The 17,272-nt window shown below is 37.5% G+C and overlaps 1 protein-coding gene and 1 pseudogene across 5 annotated transcripts; both read right to left on the bottom strand.

Moving 5' to 3' along the window:
- Nucleotides 1-245: 245 nt before the first annotated feature.
- Nucleotides 246-5,191, bottom strand: LOC139197033 (uncharacterized; annotated as a pseudogene).
- Nucleotides 5,192-9,347: 4,156 nt separating this feature from the next.
- LOC103437156 (uncharacterized) lies at nt 9,348-15,936 on the bottom strand. Of its 5 annotated transcripts, none has more exons than XM_070823484.1 (13): nt 15,555-15,936; nt 15,355-15,463; nt 15,132-15,164; nt 14,612-14,736; nt 14,283-14,417; nt 13,175-13,251; nt 12,729-12,991; nt 11,860-11,916; nt 11,589-11,757; nt 11,408-11,465; nt 11,239-11,324; nt 11,092-11,148; nt 9,348-10,009 (listed from the first exon to the last, which is right to left on the bottom strand). In XM_070823484.1, exons 1-13 carry the CDS (start codon nt 15,727-15,729, stop codon nt 9,914-9,916), a joined length of 1,440 nt encoding a protein of 479 aa, XP_070679585.1. In that variant the 5' UTR covers nt 15,730-15,936; the 3' UTR covers nt 9,348-9,913. The 5 variants fall into 5 exon arrangements, with proteins under 5 accessions (XP_070679585.1, XP_070679587.1, XP_070679589.1 ...); XM_070823486.1 differs by having other exon boundaries at nt 11,589-11,654; XM_070823485.1 differs by lacking the exon at nt 9,348-10,009 and adding an exon at nt 10,850-10,982.
- Between the last annotated feature and the right edge of the window lie 1,336 nt (nt 15,937-17,272).

Here is a 17,272-nt window from a genome sequence, read left to right as displayed (position 1 = left end):
CCCAATTCTTTTGCAAACTAATAAACAATTGATGGACGATATACACATAGTTATCCGTAGACTGCCAAATTTTTGCGTTTGGTTCATTGTCGCCTCCGACAGAGGTTCTTTGGTAAGTTATATATTCTTATAATCAATTTAGCGTTTTTTGAGTGGTTCTTCAAGCAACACATGATGTGCTCTTATTCAGTTACCTGGAAACAACATAAATAATATCTCAGTTACGTAATTGGGACTCGCAAAACTCGTTGGCATGCAGCGTCAGTTATAGACTTATAGTAGTTGTCATAACAAAAGAATATAATAGGTTTACAATTGTAGAATGTCAGAATTCAACAAACCAGAGTAGCTCCTTGACGGGCAATGTTTGCTGCCTATCTTAAAACCGACAGTTTTCAACCGTTGGATGAATCACACCACACTTTGAAGGAGTGCCTCCTTCAATCAGTCATCTCTCAAATATTGTACCACATCTGATTGTCTGACCTAAACCACATTATATACTTATGATTCTGAGCTCCTCCTTACAGACAAGGATTCAACTTTCTGGATTAGGCCCTTCATTCTCTGAATTATGTCTTCAAACGATGGACGTTGTTCCGGGCCGCTGATCGTTGTTGGCAAGAAAGAATGGTTTAGTTTCAACTCGAAAGTTTGAATTTCAGTTAACAAAACTGAGCTAGATAGCTGAATGTACGTACCTTTGCCAACAGTCTTCGATGATGGACACGACTTGGGGGTCGAGGCCTTCTGGTATGTCTAACCTTCTATCCATGAACCCTACAACTCCAACAACCTTTCATTTGAAAGGAACAATTTTGAGTGAGATTTGAGAAAATCAAAGAGCATCAAAGTGTTTGTGCCATTATGCGTGCACAAGCGTGCTCATTGAGAAAAACGAGAGGGCACCTGCAAGGAATTAAGGTTATTCCATGGGACCGATTGAATCACTAGTTCCCACAGGATGACACCAAAGCTATACACATCTGACCTGTTTCAAGAGAGGAAAACTCAGTATCAGATGTAAATGTCACCAAACGCTTGCTCAATAATGGAAGAAAACAAGATATACAGGCTCGATTATTGTTAGATAGTCGATTACAGTGCTATGACTGCTCGACCGCTACTTGGATTGGCTGCCACTAAATTCCAAGATCATATGATTCCATAATTTCTGAACTACGGCATAGCAGACATAAAAATGCCCACGATGCTCCATAAAATTCTCATCTTATAAAACGGTAACTTATGAAAATATGATTCTATGTCTGGACATGCAAGACAAGTTATATAGATCAGTTTTCAGAAATTACTTCTCGTTAGATGGTTCGTTTCGAAGGACTTCAGGGGCCATCCACTGAGGCTGCATTTAGTAAAATAAAGATGTCAAAGTGAGATTATTAAATAAAGGTGGTCACTTTAATCAGCAGAGATTCAAAATATCAACAAACAAGAATCCTTCATTTTTCTGTTTCTCAAATTTTTAGGAATGTAAAGCTATCTGTGAGCACACTCCGCAATTAAAAGTATCTTTAGAAGGACATCCTTAATGTTCCTCTCCCGGATTTTGCACTCAAGAAGATTGCATTCTTCAACTTCGACAGGCCAAAGTCTCCAACCTGACAGAAAAACACTAGTCTAAGCAACTGGTGTATACTCAATCTACTTGAATAAGTAGTGGCCATCGATTAATTAACATTACCTTGACAGTCCAATTCTTATCGACCAGCAGATTAGACGACTTCAAATCTCTGTGAACTATAGGTGGATTTCTATGATGCAAGTAATTCATACCTCTAGCCTGTAGTATAAGAGTAAATTTGTTATTCTATTGACAGCTGAAAGCCGGAAAGGCTTATGTGAAAATGGTAACTGATTCGCATGACTTTGCATATACAAAACTGCATAAGCATTAAGCACTGTAAAATGTGAGCAAGACATCCCGATGTGAATGACCAAAGTTGGATTTGTGGTTGTTTCATGCATCTATAATTCTTAGAAAGCATAATTTTGGTTGTAACGAACATGTGAACACAAGCAACAGTGTGCAGTACAGGGAGAGAGAAAGAAAGAGAGAGTAGTGTAGACGCACAACATCAAGAACCATCACCAGCCACCGTCTGATGTCTAATGTCTGATTGTTCTTGTGAAGTGTTTAAAGAGACTTCCCCTGGCCAGATAAAATGAAATCAGTTTAATTACTCGTCCATAATTGCCATATGATAAGGAGAGAAGTATCTGATGATATGCGCATATTATGGCTTCACGAGATTGGTTTGAAAAGAAAACAGAAAATATACCATTCAGGATGATACCAACAGACCAAAATCAAAGGCATGGCACCAAGTAGCATAAAGTAACTCATAAAATATTTAACACAACATGAAATACACTAGCTTAGCAGCAGTGCGTCAACTCTTAATATCATTCACTGACTAGTCATTGAAAAGTAATATAGTTCCAAATACCTTGGTAAATACTCTGTGACGATGGCAAGGCGTTCTTGTGAGTATACTGCTCCCATAAACAACAAGACATTAGGAGGTCGCAATCTTTTCATTATATCAATCTAAAGAAAGAAAAAAAGGGATTCTGGGTTCAGCTTCCTTTCTCAAACAACATTTACAAACAATAAAAGTCAACTGAGAATTTATAGCACCTCCTTCTTGTAGTCTTGTAAAATACCCTCGCTGTATTCATTCTTAAAATAAACCTTAATAGCAACATCCTACACAAAAGACACAAAAAACATTATTCAGTCAAAATGTCAAATTATTGATGTTGAGTAAGATATTAAGGACACTGCAATATAGACATGTACCAATCCATTCCAGATACCACAGTAAACAATGGCACATGAACCTGTGAGGCAAGAACAAACCATTCAGGCTTTTTGAATTTAGAGCAAAGGACACTAGATGTAGAACACAAATAGACGCCTCTACCTTGTCCAATAGTATCTCCCAAATGCAAGTCATCCCACGAAATCTCACTCTCTTCTCTTCTCTGAAATTAGAGTCTTTATCCCCCTTGCTTGAACAACTACCACTGCTGTATGAATTTGGTAGTTGTTTACCATTTCGTCCTTGTATCTCCAACGTATTCAAGTTGCATTCTTCAGGTTTTGGATCCTTCCCATCCACTTGGTAGCGTAATCTTGGCAGTAGATAACCTGGTCTGGGTGACCCAAAATACTCATTGTGCTCCCTTGAAGATGCTAAATCGGAACCCTCACCTGAAGGACTTGAGTTTTTGTGCCCATATGCATTTGAATGAATTCTATTATCATCATGAGAAGAATTCCCTTTGCCGGGTCTTTCTTCCTTACTGTTTGTATCAACAAAGTAGTGGCATGAACTAGATGCTTTTGACTTTCTTGGGGAATTAGGATGCTTACTCACTTCATTTCTAAATAGAGAAGCACCAGTCCTACCATATTGTTGAGAGCTTCTATCGTCATCTTTTCCACCTTTGTTGGTTCCTATGGTACGCAGCTTTGCAAAGAACTTAGCTCCCTGCAGCCATCTCACCAAAATAGTTTAGACACACTCTACAAGGGAATAAAAAGAAAAGAAAAACATAGAAACCATGATTTAGTATGACAGAGACTCACCAGTTTACCAGGTTTTTCTAAGTCAGCATCTTTGGTGTGTATTGTAGAGTCCTCTCTACCGTTGTTCATTGCACTTGAATTGCATACATTATCTTCGTTTCTTGATAGAAGTCTTGAGGCCTGATAAGTTCACCAGCGTAATGAGTATAGCAAAATTTCAGTTAGCTGAATGAAATCAAAAGAACTGTGATTGTATAGCAAATAAGCACCAGATTAGAAACAGACAATGCAATATGTGGCACTGCTGCAATATGTGGCGTCGGATGCTTTAACTGCAATCCTTTATATTGGACATTGGCACGATCCTTGAATGCTTTCACATTGAATGCTTGTATTCTATTAAACAATGCCACGTCATTTGAAATGGTGATAATACCGACAAGCTCATCTTTCTCATACAACAGGCTTTTGGTCACCATCACCATAAATATTTCTCCGGACCTCTTCTTAAGAGGGAACTGACCTGACCATGATAGCCCAATGCTCAACCTTTCCATGATTCTCTTTAGAGGTGCAAATGATTCCTCAGCAATGAGGATCTTAGCATCTCTATGTCCAAGGACTTCATAGTCCTTCCATCCATAGAGATCCTCCGCTTTTCGATTCCTGAATTAATACGCGATGCAGTGTCAACAAATATCAATTTTTGGAGCAATTTAACTTCACATGGGCTAGCATATGTCTGCTGCCATCTAAAGTGTTCGTTATTAAGATTTCAAAAATTAATTCAACATACAACATTCGTGACAAATTCAACTTTAGGGATACAAAAACCCAGCGGCCTACTACTACTCACTTGATTGCGGGATTTTATCAAATAACAAATACCATCTCAAACTTGCATAGCAAGTGTCGGGTTTTATCACAAAAGATCTTTGTGATATATTATATCAAACACTTACCTTACAACATTCGTTTGTGATTATCTAAAATCCTTGAATTAACCTCAAATTCTCGATCTTGAACTAACTTTTGAAGCAATTACTTTTACCAAAATCGCAGTTTGTGAAGTTAATTAAAAAATAAAAAACTGTTTCATCGATATCACATATACAGTACCACCACCCTGAAAAATCGACACAGTAAAAACACATATAACTTCACGAAACAATTAAAACGATGTAGTTTTTAGCGCACGAACGCTTACCAGTAATTGATCTCTCCGTTGGAAGCTACGCAGACATGGACGGCGTGGCCTATTGAATCCAACACGGCTTTGTACGTACTGCCCGAGAGGAAGAAACCGGGCACGTTGAACAGCGAACCGGGATAGTCTGACTTCAGCACCTCATCCTCCTCTTCTCGCTTTTCCTGCTCCCTCCTCCTCTGGTGTCCGAGCTGGTGGAACTCAGCTCGGAGCCTGGCGTGACTGGCCTCCAGGCTCCGGCAACGATCGAATAGAACTTTGTACAGAGTCTCCGACGGGTCGTGGGCGGCCATCGCCGTGGATGCCGAAGTGTCGCGATGGCGGGGGAGGAAAGGGGGTGCGCAATGCGCATAGCTGCTAAATGTAGCGGTTTTTTTTTTTCCTCTTTTAGTTTGTCATCGCGCGAGCAGGTCTGCCCGAAACGAAATGCTTCTCTGAAATAATATTTTAATTTTTTCTTAATTATTTAATTCGCTGTGTCTACGGACGCGCATACGATCATACGAAGTGGTATATAAATTATGAATTATGTGCATTAAAAGATTAATAATTTAAAAATTAAAATTTTTCATTACTTCTATAAAAGTAAATAGTGTACATGTTCCCGTCATAACTAAAAATTTCTCTAAATGCCGAGAGGTGTTACTGCCACGGCGCCATTGGTTTGCGTAAACAGATGGGTTGATGACTTTCTTTGGCACCACACAAGCACTAGCAGACAGATAGGTTGATAACTTTCGTTGGCAATTGTTTAACCCCAACCGTTGGATCGTGTTGTTGATGACTTGAAGCATGAGTTCATCCACACTGTTCGCTTCCTTTCGGCTTGCACATATTATGTAACAAACTTTCTATGTTGGCAATTTCATTTTGCTAGTGGCCGACTTTATTTATTTAATTATTTAAATGGAATCTTATCGGTGGCTTTGTTTCGATATTTTTTTTTTTGCTGAGAAGATTTATAAAGTCATTTTAGTTTCTTTTTTACTACTATTGTGTGATTCACGAACGTCAATAATCAAACTCAGAATATGTTGTATGAAATACCGGCATAGAATTCGTCTCTCAACTATTGGGCCAGCTAGTGATTGTTAGTGGGTGACTTTAGTTGAATCCCCATTTTTTTTATTCAAAATCTCTTTGCATATGAGTTCAAACGTAACCATAAAACTACCATGCAAGATTCATTTCGTTTGGATGTGCTTTTAAAATAAGTGAAAGTAGTTTTGGTGAAAATATTTTTAGAATCAATCATTGGTTTAAATGCAAATAAATCCTAGAAAAAAAAACACTTCAAGTGCTTCTTGAATGAAGCACCAATTATTTTAATAGCACATCCAAACGAGCCTAATATTATCTGCAAAGAATCTCAACGTTCACTATGCATATTCACACTTTCAAAATCGCAGAAATATCATTCAATAACTATTTTATTTTTATTTTTATTTTTAGATACTGAAAATTCATTCGATAACTGATAATGAAAATTAAAAAAATAAAGGAGTTGTTAGCAGCACTCTAAAAATTTCATTATACTCCTGTTGACCCTAAAAACTACCAAGCATACGTGGCGCGCAGGCCGAGTAATCTATGAGCTAATTACGTCCTTCGGTTGAATGCGGGGCGTGCCAACTCGTCGGCCAAGCTCGGCCGAGGAGTAAAATTTGTTGATGTTGCGTTGGGTGCGCTGCTGACTTCTAAATCTCACGACTGCGACCGAGGAAGGAACACTTTCGGCCTTCGGGTTCTAGAGCCTGAAGACAAGGCTGCTAGTTCTACGAAGTTCAATATCAAATTCAGCTTTCAATGTGCCGAATGTAATAACTTGTAACACCTCACTTCACCGAGAAGGCTAATGAGATGACCTCAACCAATAAGGATTCGAAAATCCTTCTCGACCGAGACTTGGATAGATAACCAGTCACCCTCGACGCAGTGCTATCTATGCCGACTGAAGATGCTGCGAGACTGGCTGGTTCTACGGTGACAGTGCTATCTATGTCGACTGAAGATATCACGGTTTGCCTTCACAGTGCTGTTTATCCAAACTCAAGGTGTGTTGGCGAAAAAAAAAAGGAAGTCTCAAGGTTGTTGAGAGAATTTGCGCAGGGCAGTTGTGTGTTGAATTGGAGGTCTTTTTTCTTGTTACAACACACCTTGTATTTATAGCATTCACTTAGCGCAAAATCCAACCGTGACCATTAATCACCACAAATAACAATCGTTATGCGGAGACGATTATCCAATCAAAGTCATCGCACTCGACGTCTTTGGTGCTAACCACGCATTTCAAGGCATGCCAATTCCATCTTTGCTAAAGATGAGCATTATCGTTCAAACTTCATTTCCAAAGCCCTGGCATTTCAGGCTTTATCCACTTCCTTTGGCAGCCACAAGTTTGCTATTAATTACCCCATGCCTGCATCACATTGGCGCGCTTCACGTAGCTATACTTTCAAGTTGGACTCCACCTTGGTTACCAAATGATGCCCCCACGTGCTAGGATAATGCATGATGCTCAATCCACATGCTAAGAATCCCAAATTAAATTCAACTCTTCTGCTTGCTTTGATATAGTTTGCTTCACATTTAACTTGTATAAGAAAAGTGTTAAGATAATTATTATTAAAATATAATATCATGATTAAAACCACAATATATCCTTCAATAATAATTATCTTAACTATTTTGTCATCCAACGGTTGAGAGTTATGTTCATCAACGACCTTGATTGCACAAGCCAATAGTGTAAAATCGGGTCCAAACAACTCCTCACAAGTGTATTTTTCTTTTTATGTATAGAAAATTTAGAATGCAAAATAAGTTTTTTGAAGTATCAGTAACAACTCCTTGAAATGTCAATAACAAGTTCTAAAAATAAAAGTTGCTTTATTAAATTTTCAAAAATAAAATTTACAGTTTCGATTTTTATTATTTTAAATTGAAAGTAGCACTGATCTAAGGCCGTCGATCAAGATTTTGCAACGGTCGTTTACTTTTTTTTTTTTTTTTTTTTTTTTCTTCCGAATAAACGACACTGTCAGTTTTAAAACCAAACATCAAACCCGCGCTCCCCCAAAAAAACCCAAAACAACCGCCCTTCTCCTCCGTCTCTCCCTCTAACACTTCCCCAAATAACAGAAACGATGCGAATCCAAACGCTGAAATTGGGGCACGAAACCCTCCTCTTCCTCATCTGCTCCGTGAGAGAAGAACTCCGATTCCGGAAACTTGAACTGCACTAAAAAGATCGTGGCGATTGTCGCGGAAGTTGTGCAGGAGAATTCGAGTTAAAATATGCCAACTTTCCGTACACCGCCTATTCTGACAGTGAATAAATCCGCAGCTTATGCCTTGTACGAGCTTGCTTACATACGGGTGACGAAACCCAAACTTTGTTGTTGAATTGTTCATTTGATTTCAATCTCGGCGTGTGTTGTGATTAGGTAACTTAACATCAACGATGCCATGGATCATCATTTCACTCTAGAATGCTAATAAAATAATCTAAGATTATGTACCTAATTACAAGACAATTGTGATATCTAAGGTCTAAGGACTAATTTGCACTACTGTAACAATTGGGTTCTTATTGACATAAGTATTATATTTAGTACACATACATAAGATCTCGAGGCAATGCACTTAATCTCGGTCAATGCACTTAATCTCCATTAAGCACCTACACACTAGTCTAGTCGGGAGCTCTTCTCGCCTAATGGTCTGAGGCTGACCATACACCTTGTTTCCAAAACCTTGCACATACACAGTGTGTACCAGTTTTACCGAATTACAAAATGTCGCCTCAAATAATCCAACGACTAGGAACAATGTTTAGGATGACACATATGAAGAGGGTCTCGTTAACCCATATTCTCAAGAATTTCGGTCTTGAAGTTACCTCTTAACATATGTATTAAAAGTCATCCATGGACTCACTATTAAGATTACAATGGTAATCCTACTATAGAGCCCTGTGATTAATTTGTAGACTAATCAATGTATTACCTTAAGCAATTCACTAACCTTGATTGTTTTAGGGCATGCAACCAACACATACAATACTCACTCTTGCATTATAAAGTGTTAGCAATGTGGTCAGCTTACGTGGGATAATAAACCGACTGGAAGAATATTAAATTGATATTAAACCGACTTGATTCTCTTAGTTACTCAACCCAAAGGTCCGAAATAAAAAAGAGCATACAAGAAAAAATGTGTGCGAGAATCACTTTGTTATTATAACGACACACCGAATCAGTTGTGGTAATCAGTTGTGATGTACCATAGGCACCATTCATATATTTTTTGAGAAGAATAAAGGCAACATTCTTATATGACCTCTGGACAGTCTACATGGGGAGATTCACACGTTACAAGCATCCAATACCTAGTTGCTGGTAATCAAGACAGCATTTTTCAAAACATGTCTCCATTTTAACAAAAAGCAGAACTGAAATCTGAACCTGGACAAGAATATGAACTCAGCAACCTTTTTCATAAGATGTCTAGAATGAACAGAGTGAGATAAACGACGTCGTTAACTAAATCAGACTGTAATGTGCAGTTAACTATAACAGACAGTAATGTATGAACGACAGTACGATTCATTCTACAATGTAATTCAAGTGACAAAAATGTTAGTGAAAACTTCCATCTACAATGCAAAGACAGTTTGGCCTTCGCATTGAGAATACATTAAACTGGCTCTGTAGACTCTACGATGTATACATATAGAACTTTGTTCAGAAAGTGAACACGTTGTACAAATGACGGCATGACTCGATTACCACCATAACCAAGAGGGGGGTCTATAATATGTTAAGAATAATCTCTGTTTAGTGTACTCATAGGCATCAGGGAGAAAAAAGAAAAGAACGTGTGAAATATTGTATCACGTAGTACAAATCCTCTATGTTAACACAAACCCCCAAGGTCAATTAAAAGCGAAAGAAGGTATTGAAACTCTATATAGATGCTGATGTAAACGTGTTCAAAAACTAGTAATGGCCTTCTAACCCGTTGTAAACACAGCCTTGAACTGTTGCACGCAATCCGTTAAATGAAGAGCCACTGTTGTTAAATCACTTCTGCTGCAAGGAATTTTCTAAGAAGCTGAACCATCAGAGACAAACTTCATTTGTAGCAAATGATCAAGATTTGTCAACATGAATCTTTGTGTTCGATAGCTTTCTTAGCTTCCTGTCATGATTGAGCATTGCACTTACACTCTCAATCACCAAAACAATCTGCACGGTCCAAAGCATAAATTAGTAGAGAGGGATAAGCCAAAATATTCCATCAAATTAACAGATCAATCAAAATTGAGAATCTGCCTTTGGGTTTATCAAGTATTTTACAGCCCACATAGCTTCACCTATTAATAGGTTTTCCATAATCAGCTGATCTAAAGCGGTAACTGTTGATGCATAAAATCAGCGAGGACTTTGGTACAATAGAAAATGTTAAGTTTGTGACCTTCGCTAGATTGCTCCGGTCACTAGTGTGAATAAGTATGTAAATGGATAGGGACAGGGAAGCAAACACAAGATGTACGTGGTTCACCCAGATTGGCTACGTCCACAGAGTAGAGGAGTTCTCATTAATTGTGAAGGGTTTACACAAGTACATAGGTTCAAGCTCTCCTTTAGTGAGTACTAGTGAATGATTTAGTACAAATGACATTAGGAAATATTGTGAGAGAATAATCTCTATTTATAGAAGAGAGTTTCTAGTTTCATTCTGACATTGACACGTGTCGTGTTGTGATTGGCTTCTGATGTTGACACGTGTCGCGCTATGATTGGCTTCTGATGTCAACACGTGTCCTGCTATGATTGGCCTCCTGGTTGGAAGGAAACTCTTAAGGGTCCTTGACGGTATAACGTTGATCGGTGCTCAGTAGTTTCGGTATTGGTCAAGTATGGTACAAACAGTAACATTAAGTAATTTTAAGTTACTGCATTTAGATTGACAATTTTGAATGCGTGAACTGGAATCAAATAGGTCGTACCCAGTGCACAAGGTGAAGAAACCTTATTTCCCTTCTAAACTATATTGGCAATTAATACTTGACACTAAGGTGGTCATTTTGCATGGTATTCAAGCTGATACGAAATGATCATGCTTTCAAGACTTATTCATTCAAGTGTGGAAGTATGTATAGCAGGGGTGATGACTTCCTCTCATGGTTTATTTCACAGAAATCTAGCTATGAATCACCTACACAATAAGCGAAGGTACATTTTTTCTGCCATAGAAACTCTTACATGAATCATCTAATGCTCCAAAGTATTAATGGACGAAGAATAATTGATCAGAGTTTACAAACCTGCAAACAAGCATAAGTAATTGCAGTAGCGAAGTAGAAATTTGCATTGCCAGTGCCCTGCAAGTTTGAAAAAAAATCCTTATTCATAAGAACATTTGTATTTCATGCCAACATTCAGAACAAGTGCAACTATAGAGAGAGCCATACCCTCCATATCCATAGGTTGTGCATAACAGGGCTAAGGAGGAAAACGCCAACATAAACGCTGAAGAGGCAGAACGAGAATCGCATTTCTGCATATCATAAAATATAAGGTTTAATATCTCAAACCATGTCACATGCATAAAGGGAACAAAAAGTGAACCTACTAACTTGCCTGACAGTTCATTAACAAACCAGCCCAACAAACCAATGTACAGAGCTGAATCTCCAACCTAAGCAAAATTCAAGAATAAAATATCAGGTCCCCCATCACATAATAAGAAGCACAGGCATCGAGACTTTAGCTTCAGTACCAGTGTAAAGTAGGAGACTTCTAAAGCACATGGGGAACTTACAGAAGGATAAGATTTAAGCATTGAGGAGATGGTGATGTAGACAAAAGCAAGAAAGCATGGACGATGCTTCAGCCGTATAGCCAATGGAAATATTATAAATAGAATATTCATATGGAAAACGATGAGGAAGAAATTTCTGAAAAAATCGAAGACCTCTGCAAAGAAATACCTAAATCAAAATATTACATGATCGATCAGATTCATGCCACGCCCCAAAAATAAATTTAACTACGCTAAAATCCACTTGCAAAATAGGTAAGTTGGGACTCACCATAAGACACCTATATTTGGAGACAAATCTTGCACAGTGAGAATGAAACCATACATTCTGCAAAAACCCGCCACAAAGTTTAGGAACAATTTAGACTAGTGATTTTATTGACTAGTGTTTAACAATAAAATAACATGTCTAAGAGCAACCCATGTACGGCATTTATGAGGCAAAAAGCAAATGCTCATATCATTAAGCGCAAGCATAAAAGTCCAACCATATATTTTATTGGTCAGTTAATCATGTTCTGAACTAACTCACACAATACGGATCGCGCAACAAAAGGATTTACTTCCATTACAACTATTTCATATGGTGGCTTTTCGGCACAAGAGATAAGATCATAAGGCTTTCCTTGGGACATAATTGGAAAAAATCATTATTCAGTTCTTAAAGGAAGAACCTTTTAGTAGCATCAGTCTTCACTTTTCATTTTCCTTTTCCTTTTGTTGGTGGGTCGGGAGGGCAGGGGGATGGAGACTACGCCAGGACATCCTGTGCAGAGCTAGTCTATATGCAGCTGTGCTTCCCTTCATATACTAATTTGACCATGATTTTCTAGGCAAATTGGAATAGCTTTAAAAACTTTGATATATTTAGTTTGTTTTCTTGTAAATTAATTTTCATATGCAATTCTACTGCCTCAATGTTTACTTATCCTGAGTTTTACATGTGGATTGGATGACCTTTACGAACTGTAAAGTAGCTTTTTATTTTCAATTGACTCCTTAATCACTCATTAAGGACTTGGATCAGTCATAATGCTCATATGATTAGTCCATTCTCTTCAACAGTTTTTTTTCAAATCATATTTTGCACAAACAAATACAAAATTTGAACAGAAGGAGATGCATATGTGCTGTTGATACCTTTCAAACATCTCCCGGAGACTACCATACTGTTTAGCGGATACGCCACAGAGAAATAACACATAGGCTGACCACACAATAGCCCACAATAAGAAAAGCATGACAGGTCTCCAAGAGAAAACACGGGGTAGCTCTGATTGATTAATAACTTTCTCCTGTTGTTGACAACTATCAATTGACATGTTATCTTCAGCTTTACCATATCTCCTCAGTAGCAACAGTTTCCTCGGAGTATCTGGACCGTATCCTAATAAAAGAATCATCTAGCAAAAAAAGGAATATTAGTTACTACTACGCATGAGTGGGCAAGAAACACACAAAACATGCCTGAGAATTATATTCTTATATTTTTTATATTTCGATAAGAAACATAACTTTATTAATGGATTGGAAGATAACTTCTTAAATTCATCAAGCACGATAATTCAATGAAAAAAAGGGCATACTGGAATTATGAGAATCATAGGATAAAGAGACAGATGTGTTGCCATGACCCATCCAAAAGCAGTCAAGGGAACCAGTCCTGCAGTACATCAAAAGAAGAATAAATAGGAATATTCAATTAGGAGTTTCAAGGATTTTAAAAGAGTTTACAAATCCATATGTATTCAATCAAGATTTTAAATGACTCAATGGAAGTCCATGGGTATTCAATCAAGACTTTAAAAGAGTTTATAAAACACCACAGAAATCCAAGTGTATTCATTCCGGATTTTAAAGTAGTTCAATTAGGATTTGATTTTAAAGTATTTTAAAAGATGAAGGATTTCAATGGATTTGGAGAGATTTTATTAGTGCTTTTTAGGCTTTAGGGAATCAGGCCTCTCCCCCTAAGATTTCTAATGATTTCACTCAAAATTCAGTCTGTGGAACTCCGTTAAACTCCAAGAATTTATAACTCTTTTAAAATCCTTTAAACTCGTAATTGAAATTAAAAAAAATACTTTCCTTGACCTACATACCTTCACCCATTCCAAAATCAAATTCTAATATCTCGCCTTAAAGCATACATTAGAGAAAAATATGTCAAAAACAATTAAAAAGAATACTTTCCTTGAGAAAGTTTCAGAATTTGGAATCAGAAAATTATTCATTTACGAAATAGATGTGCTAATGTCATATGACTGGAATTGCATGCTATCATTACCACTTAAGTCCGCAAATCCAGTCATCAAGTGATACTACTTCACTTAGAATTATAGTAAAATCTTAAAGAACCAAATTCATTTGTACAATAAAGTTGTTTCCTGTAATAAGATTATAATTTGTCTGTAACTAACTTCATGTCACAACTCACAACAATATAAAGGCGGCTACTTGTATGGGTAATACCTATGACATGAATGCCTATATAGTCTCAAACTATAAATAAGAAATCTTGTAACCAAAGTTGAGAATGTATTAGATTATTATTTTGAATAAATAATAATTCTCCTGAACAAAATGACAAACAGAAATTGAAAGAAATATACTGAAGAGTCTTAATTATAAAACAAAATAATTTACAAAAAGCCAATAGAAACATTTGAATCAGAAGGATTATCGTTTACTTGCTTTTGCATGCTCCAAACAGGGCCAGTATGATGGCAAAATTTTCAATTGGAGATGTTGACAAACCCACACATGCAACTATTGTCAAAGGATTCCATAGGTACACAAGAGCAGCAATATCTCCAGAAGGGAGGACCTCTGAAAACAACAAATATAAGCAATGCATCAGCTTGTGAACGGCACTGGGGTAGGCATAACAGTTTTGGATTTCGTTCAGGGAATTCATACAAGAAAAAACATGACTATTCCAATAGGAGTTACGGTAAGTATACAACAACAACGACAAAGCCTTTTCCCACTAAGTGGGGTCGGCTATTAAATAATAAGCTTACCACTGCTTTCTGATATCGTAACAAGATCTAGTAACTTCAAACTCTGCCGGTATGCAACCTGAAGAGTCTGACCAGTAGCACGAATAAGCATGGCATTCAATATATCTGCAACCACAAAAACCAAACTGTATCCCAAAATGTGTTGATATCAACTGTCGGACTAGATATTCTGAATAAGTCAAACAACAAAAGAAAACTACAGAACTCTAAATTATACGTGTAATGTGCCATGTTTATATGACATAAAGATGAATTTGTTGTCACAATTGAGCCAGTGGACGTGTTTTCGGTTTGGTAAGTTCTCAACTACAATCAAATAAAGTACAAGGAAAAAAGAATCCGACAAATCATATTATACTGCTATGCAAATTCCCAATATTGACTAGAATGCACTATCATGGAGAATTATAACGGGTTGTCATGCTGTGACATAGACTTTCCAAATATCATGTAGCACATGAATTCGTATAATGGGCAGCACAGAGAGGGAACAATGGAAAAGATACAAGATAATTCTTACCTACAGAGAAGATGATTGGGTTGCCCTTCAATTCTGCAGCACCAATCAAAATATCCAACAAATTACCAACTGATAAACAAAAAGAGAAAAATCCACCACCAAAATTTCACATTTACTTAATTGGGATTCAATGAAACCAAACATGACCCAATATAAATCACAGAGAGTAATGCCAATGGGAACAAATTTTGGAAAAGGGAAAAAGCTTTAGCTGAAACGGTACCGTTTGACGGTGAGTGGCCCGAGAAGTGAGAGTAACAAAGGAGATCCATGGTACATAGATCCTGCATATGGAGACATTGACGATTGCTTCAACCAGTAACCCTCAGCCACTGCAAAAAAAATACCAAATTAAAGCAAATTAGAAGATAGGTGAAAGTTTAGGTCTTTGAGAAGCTAGAGATAGAGGGGGGGCGTGTGTACGGCGGCGGAGGCTGGTGAGAGGAGTGGAGACTTCGGGGCGGGAGGAGAGGTTGAGATTCTTGGGGAAGTAGATGAGGACGAGCCTGAATAAAACTGACGCCGCCAGCCATGTCCAGAAGCTTCCGTGCTTCTGCTTCTTCCTCTTCGTGCTCTGATCCTCCGTCTTCGCCTCCATTTTTCTGACAGCTTTGCTGTGTTTTTTGGGAGCGCAGTCACTGGGGGAGAGAGACGGAGACGACTCGGACGAGTTTGAAAGGTATAGATCGGCAGCGTTTCACTATTTCAGATTGTTTGATTGCCGGGTGAGGACCGAGGAGTGATGAGTATGGAAGTCTTTTCCCTATTCTTTTTGTGTGTTATTTATCAATTTTTCTTAAATTGTACCTAGCTTTGATAGTGGTACAGAAAATAAATAGTTAAGATTGTAATAGAAAATTATGTGGTAATAAAGTATTCAGAGGATAGGACATGTGGTAAAAAAATTAGGATTTAAACCCTTGTAACGAAGTTTGTTTAGATATATGCCCAAAACCGAAACTTATGTCCTTCCTCGTTAGTAAGTCTCACATGTAAGGTTAAGATGGTCATTTCATTCCTTCCGTAGGCGCTCTTTTATTTAGGAGCAAATCAACTAGGTTTGGGACGACGATGAAATGATGAAATCGCTAGAGTAATAGGTGTTAACTACATTGAAAAAGAATCAAAGAACATTAAAGAATTGAGAATGATTGAAGAACTAAAGAGATAAACTTTAGGGAGAGAAATGAAACTTCTATATATTTGAGGAAAAATGACAACTAATTACATTTGTAAGTTGAAGTACATTATATGTTGAACAATAACCACAAAGTAACTAATTAACCAACCAACAACTCATTTAACCACTTAACAAACATTTTAACAACTTAGGATGATGTGGCATTAGTTACACAATAACCAATGATCAAGAGACCTATGTGTTTATCCCCCTTCAATCTTAGCTAGGGTACCAAGCCTGAGATTGTAGCAATGTAAGCGAATTGTAGAGCCTGAGATTGCTTCAGACTTTCATTCTTTAGAGGTTGATGTGCAGTCCTTTTCGAGCATCCTTGATAGGAATGTGAAAGAGTGTGAGACTATCTGACTCAAGGTCATCACTAAGCTGGCCTCTTACTTGGATTTGTTTAACAAGTGCCTAATAAATCAATACTCACCAGAAAATGTGAAGAAAAAGTAGCAATATAGGAGAGAATTTAACACAGTAAAATATTGGTCCAACTATAGAGTGTTTGCTCTTGTCCAATGTCAGGATGACTACATAGCTTGTACTCCAAAGGATCCAGAGTGGATAGTAAATGAGTTGCAGTATGATCCAAGGCAATACAAAAATAATAAATACCAAGCTAGCAATCCTTTTAGCACCACCATATTTGGACATCATATTTGGACATATTCCCTACCTCTAGGAACACATCACTAGCATCATGAAGAGCTAATACAATTGAACCTAAGCATGCAAATAGCTGGATAAATGAGCAGCAACATTAGAATTCAAACATTTCTTAATGAGCTGCTTTTTAGCTTTCTTCTCTATAGTTTATGGGAACACCAAATCTTTCTGCAAACTAAAACCCTTACAAACAGAATGTAGGAACCAATTCTCCAAGACCTGAAACAATTATGATGCACATATCCAGAAACCATGACATCCTGTATTCCTCTAACCAGAGATTCCTTTG

Source organism: Malus domestica, chromosome 06 (assembly GCF_042453785.1).
Source record: "Malus domestica chromosome 06, GDT2T_hap1".
Taxonomy (NCBI): Eukaryota; Viridiplantae; Streptophyta; class Magnoliopsida; order Rosales; family Rosaceae; genus Malus; species Malus domestica.
Note: the sequence above shows the minus strand (reverse complement) of the source record. Positions and strands in the feature narration are given on the sequence as shown.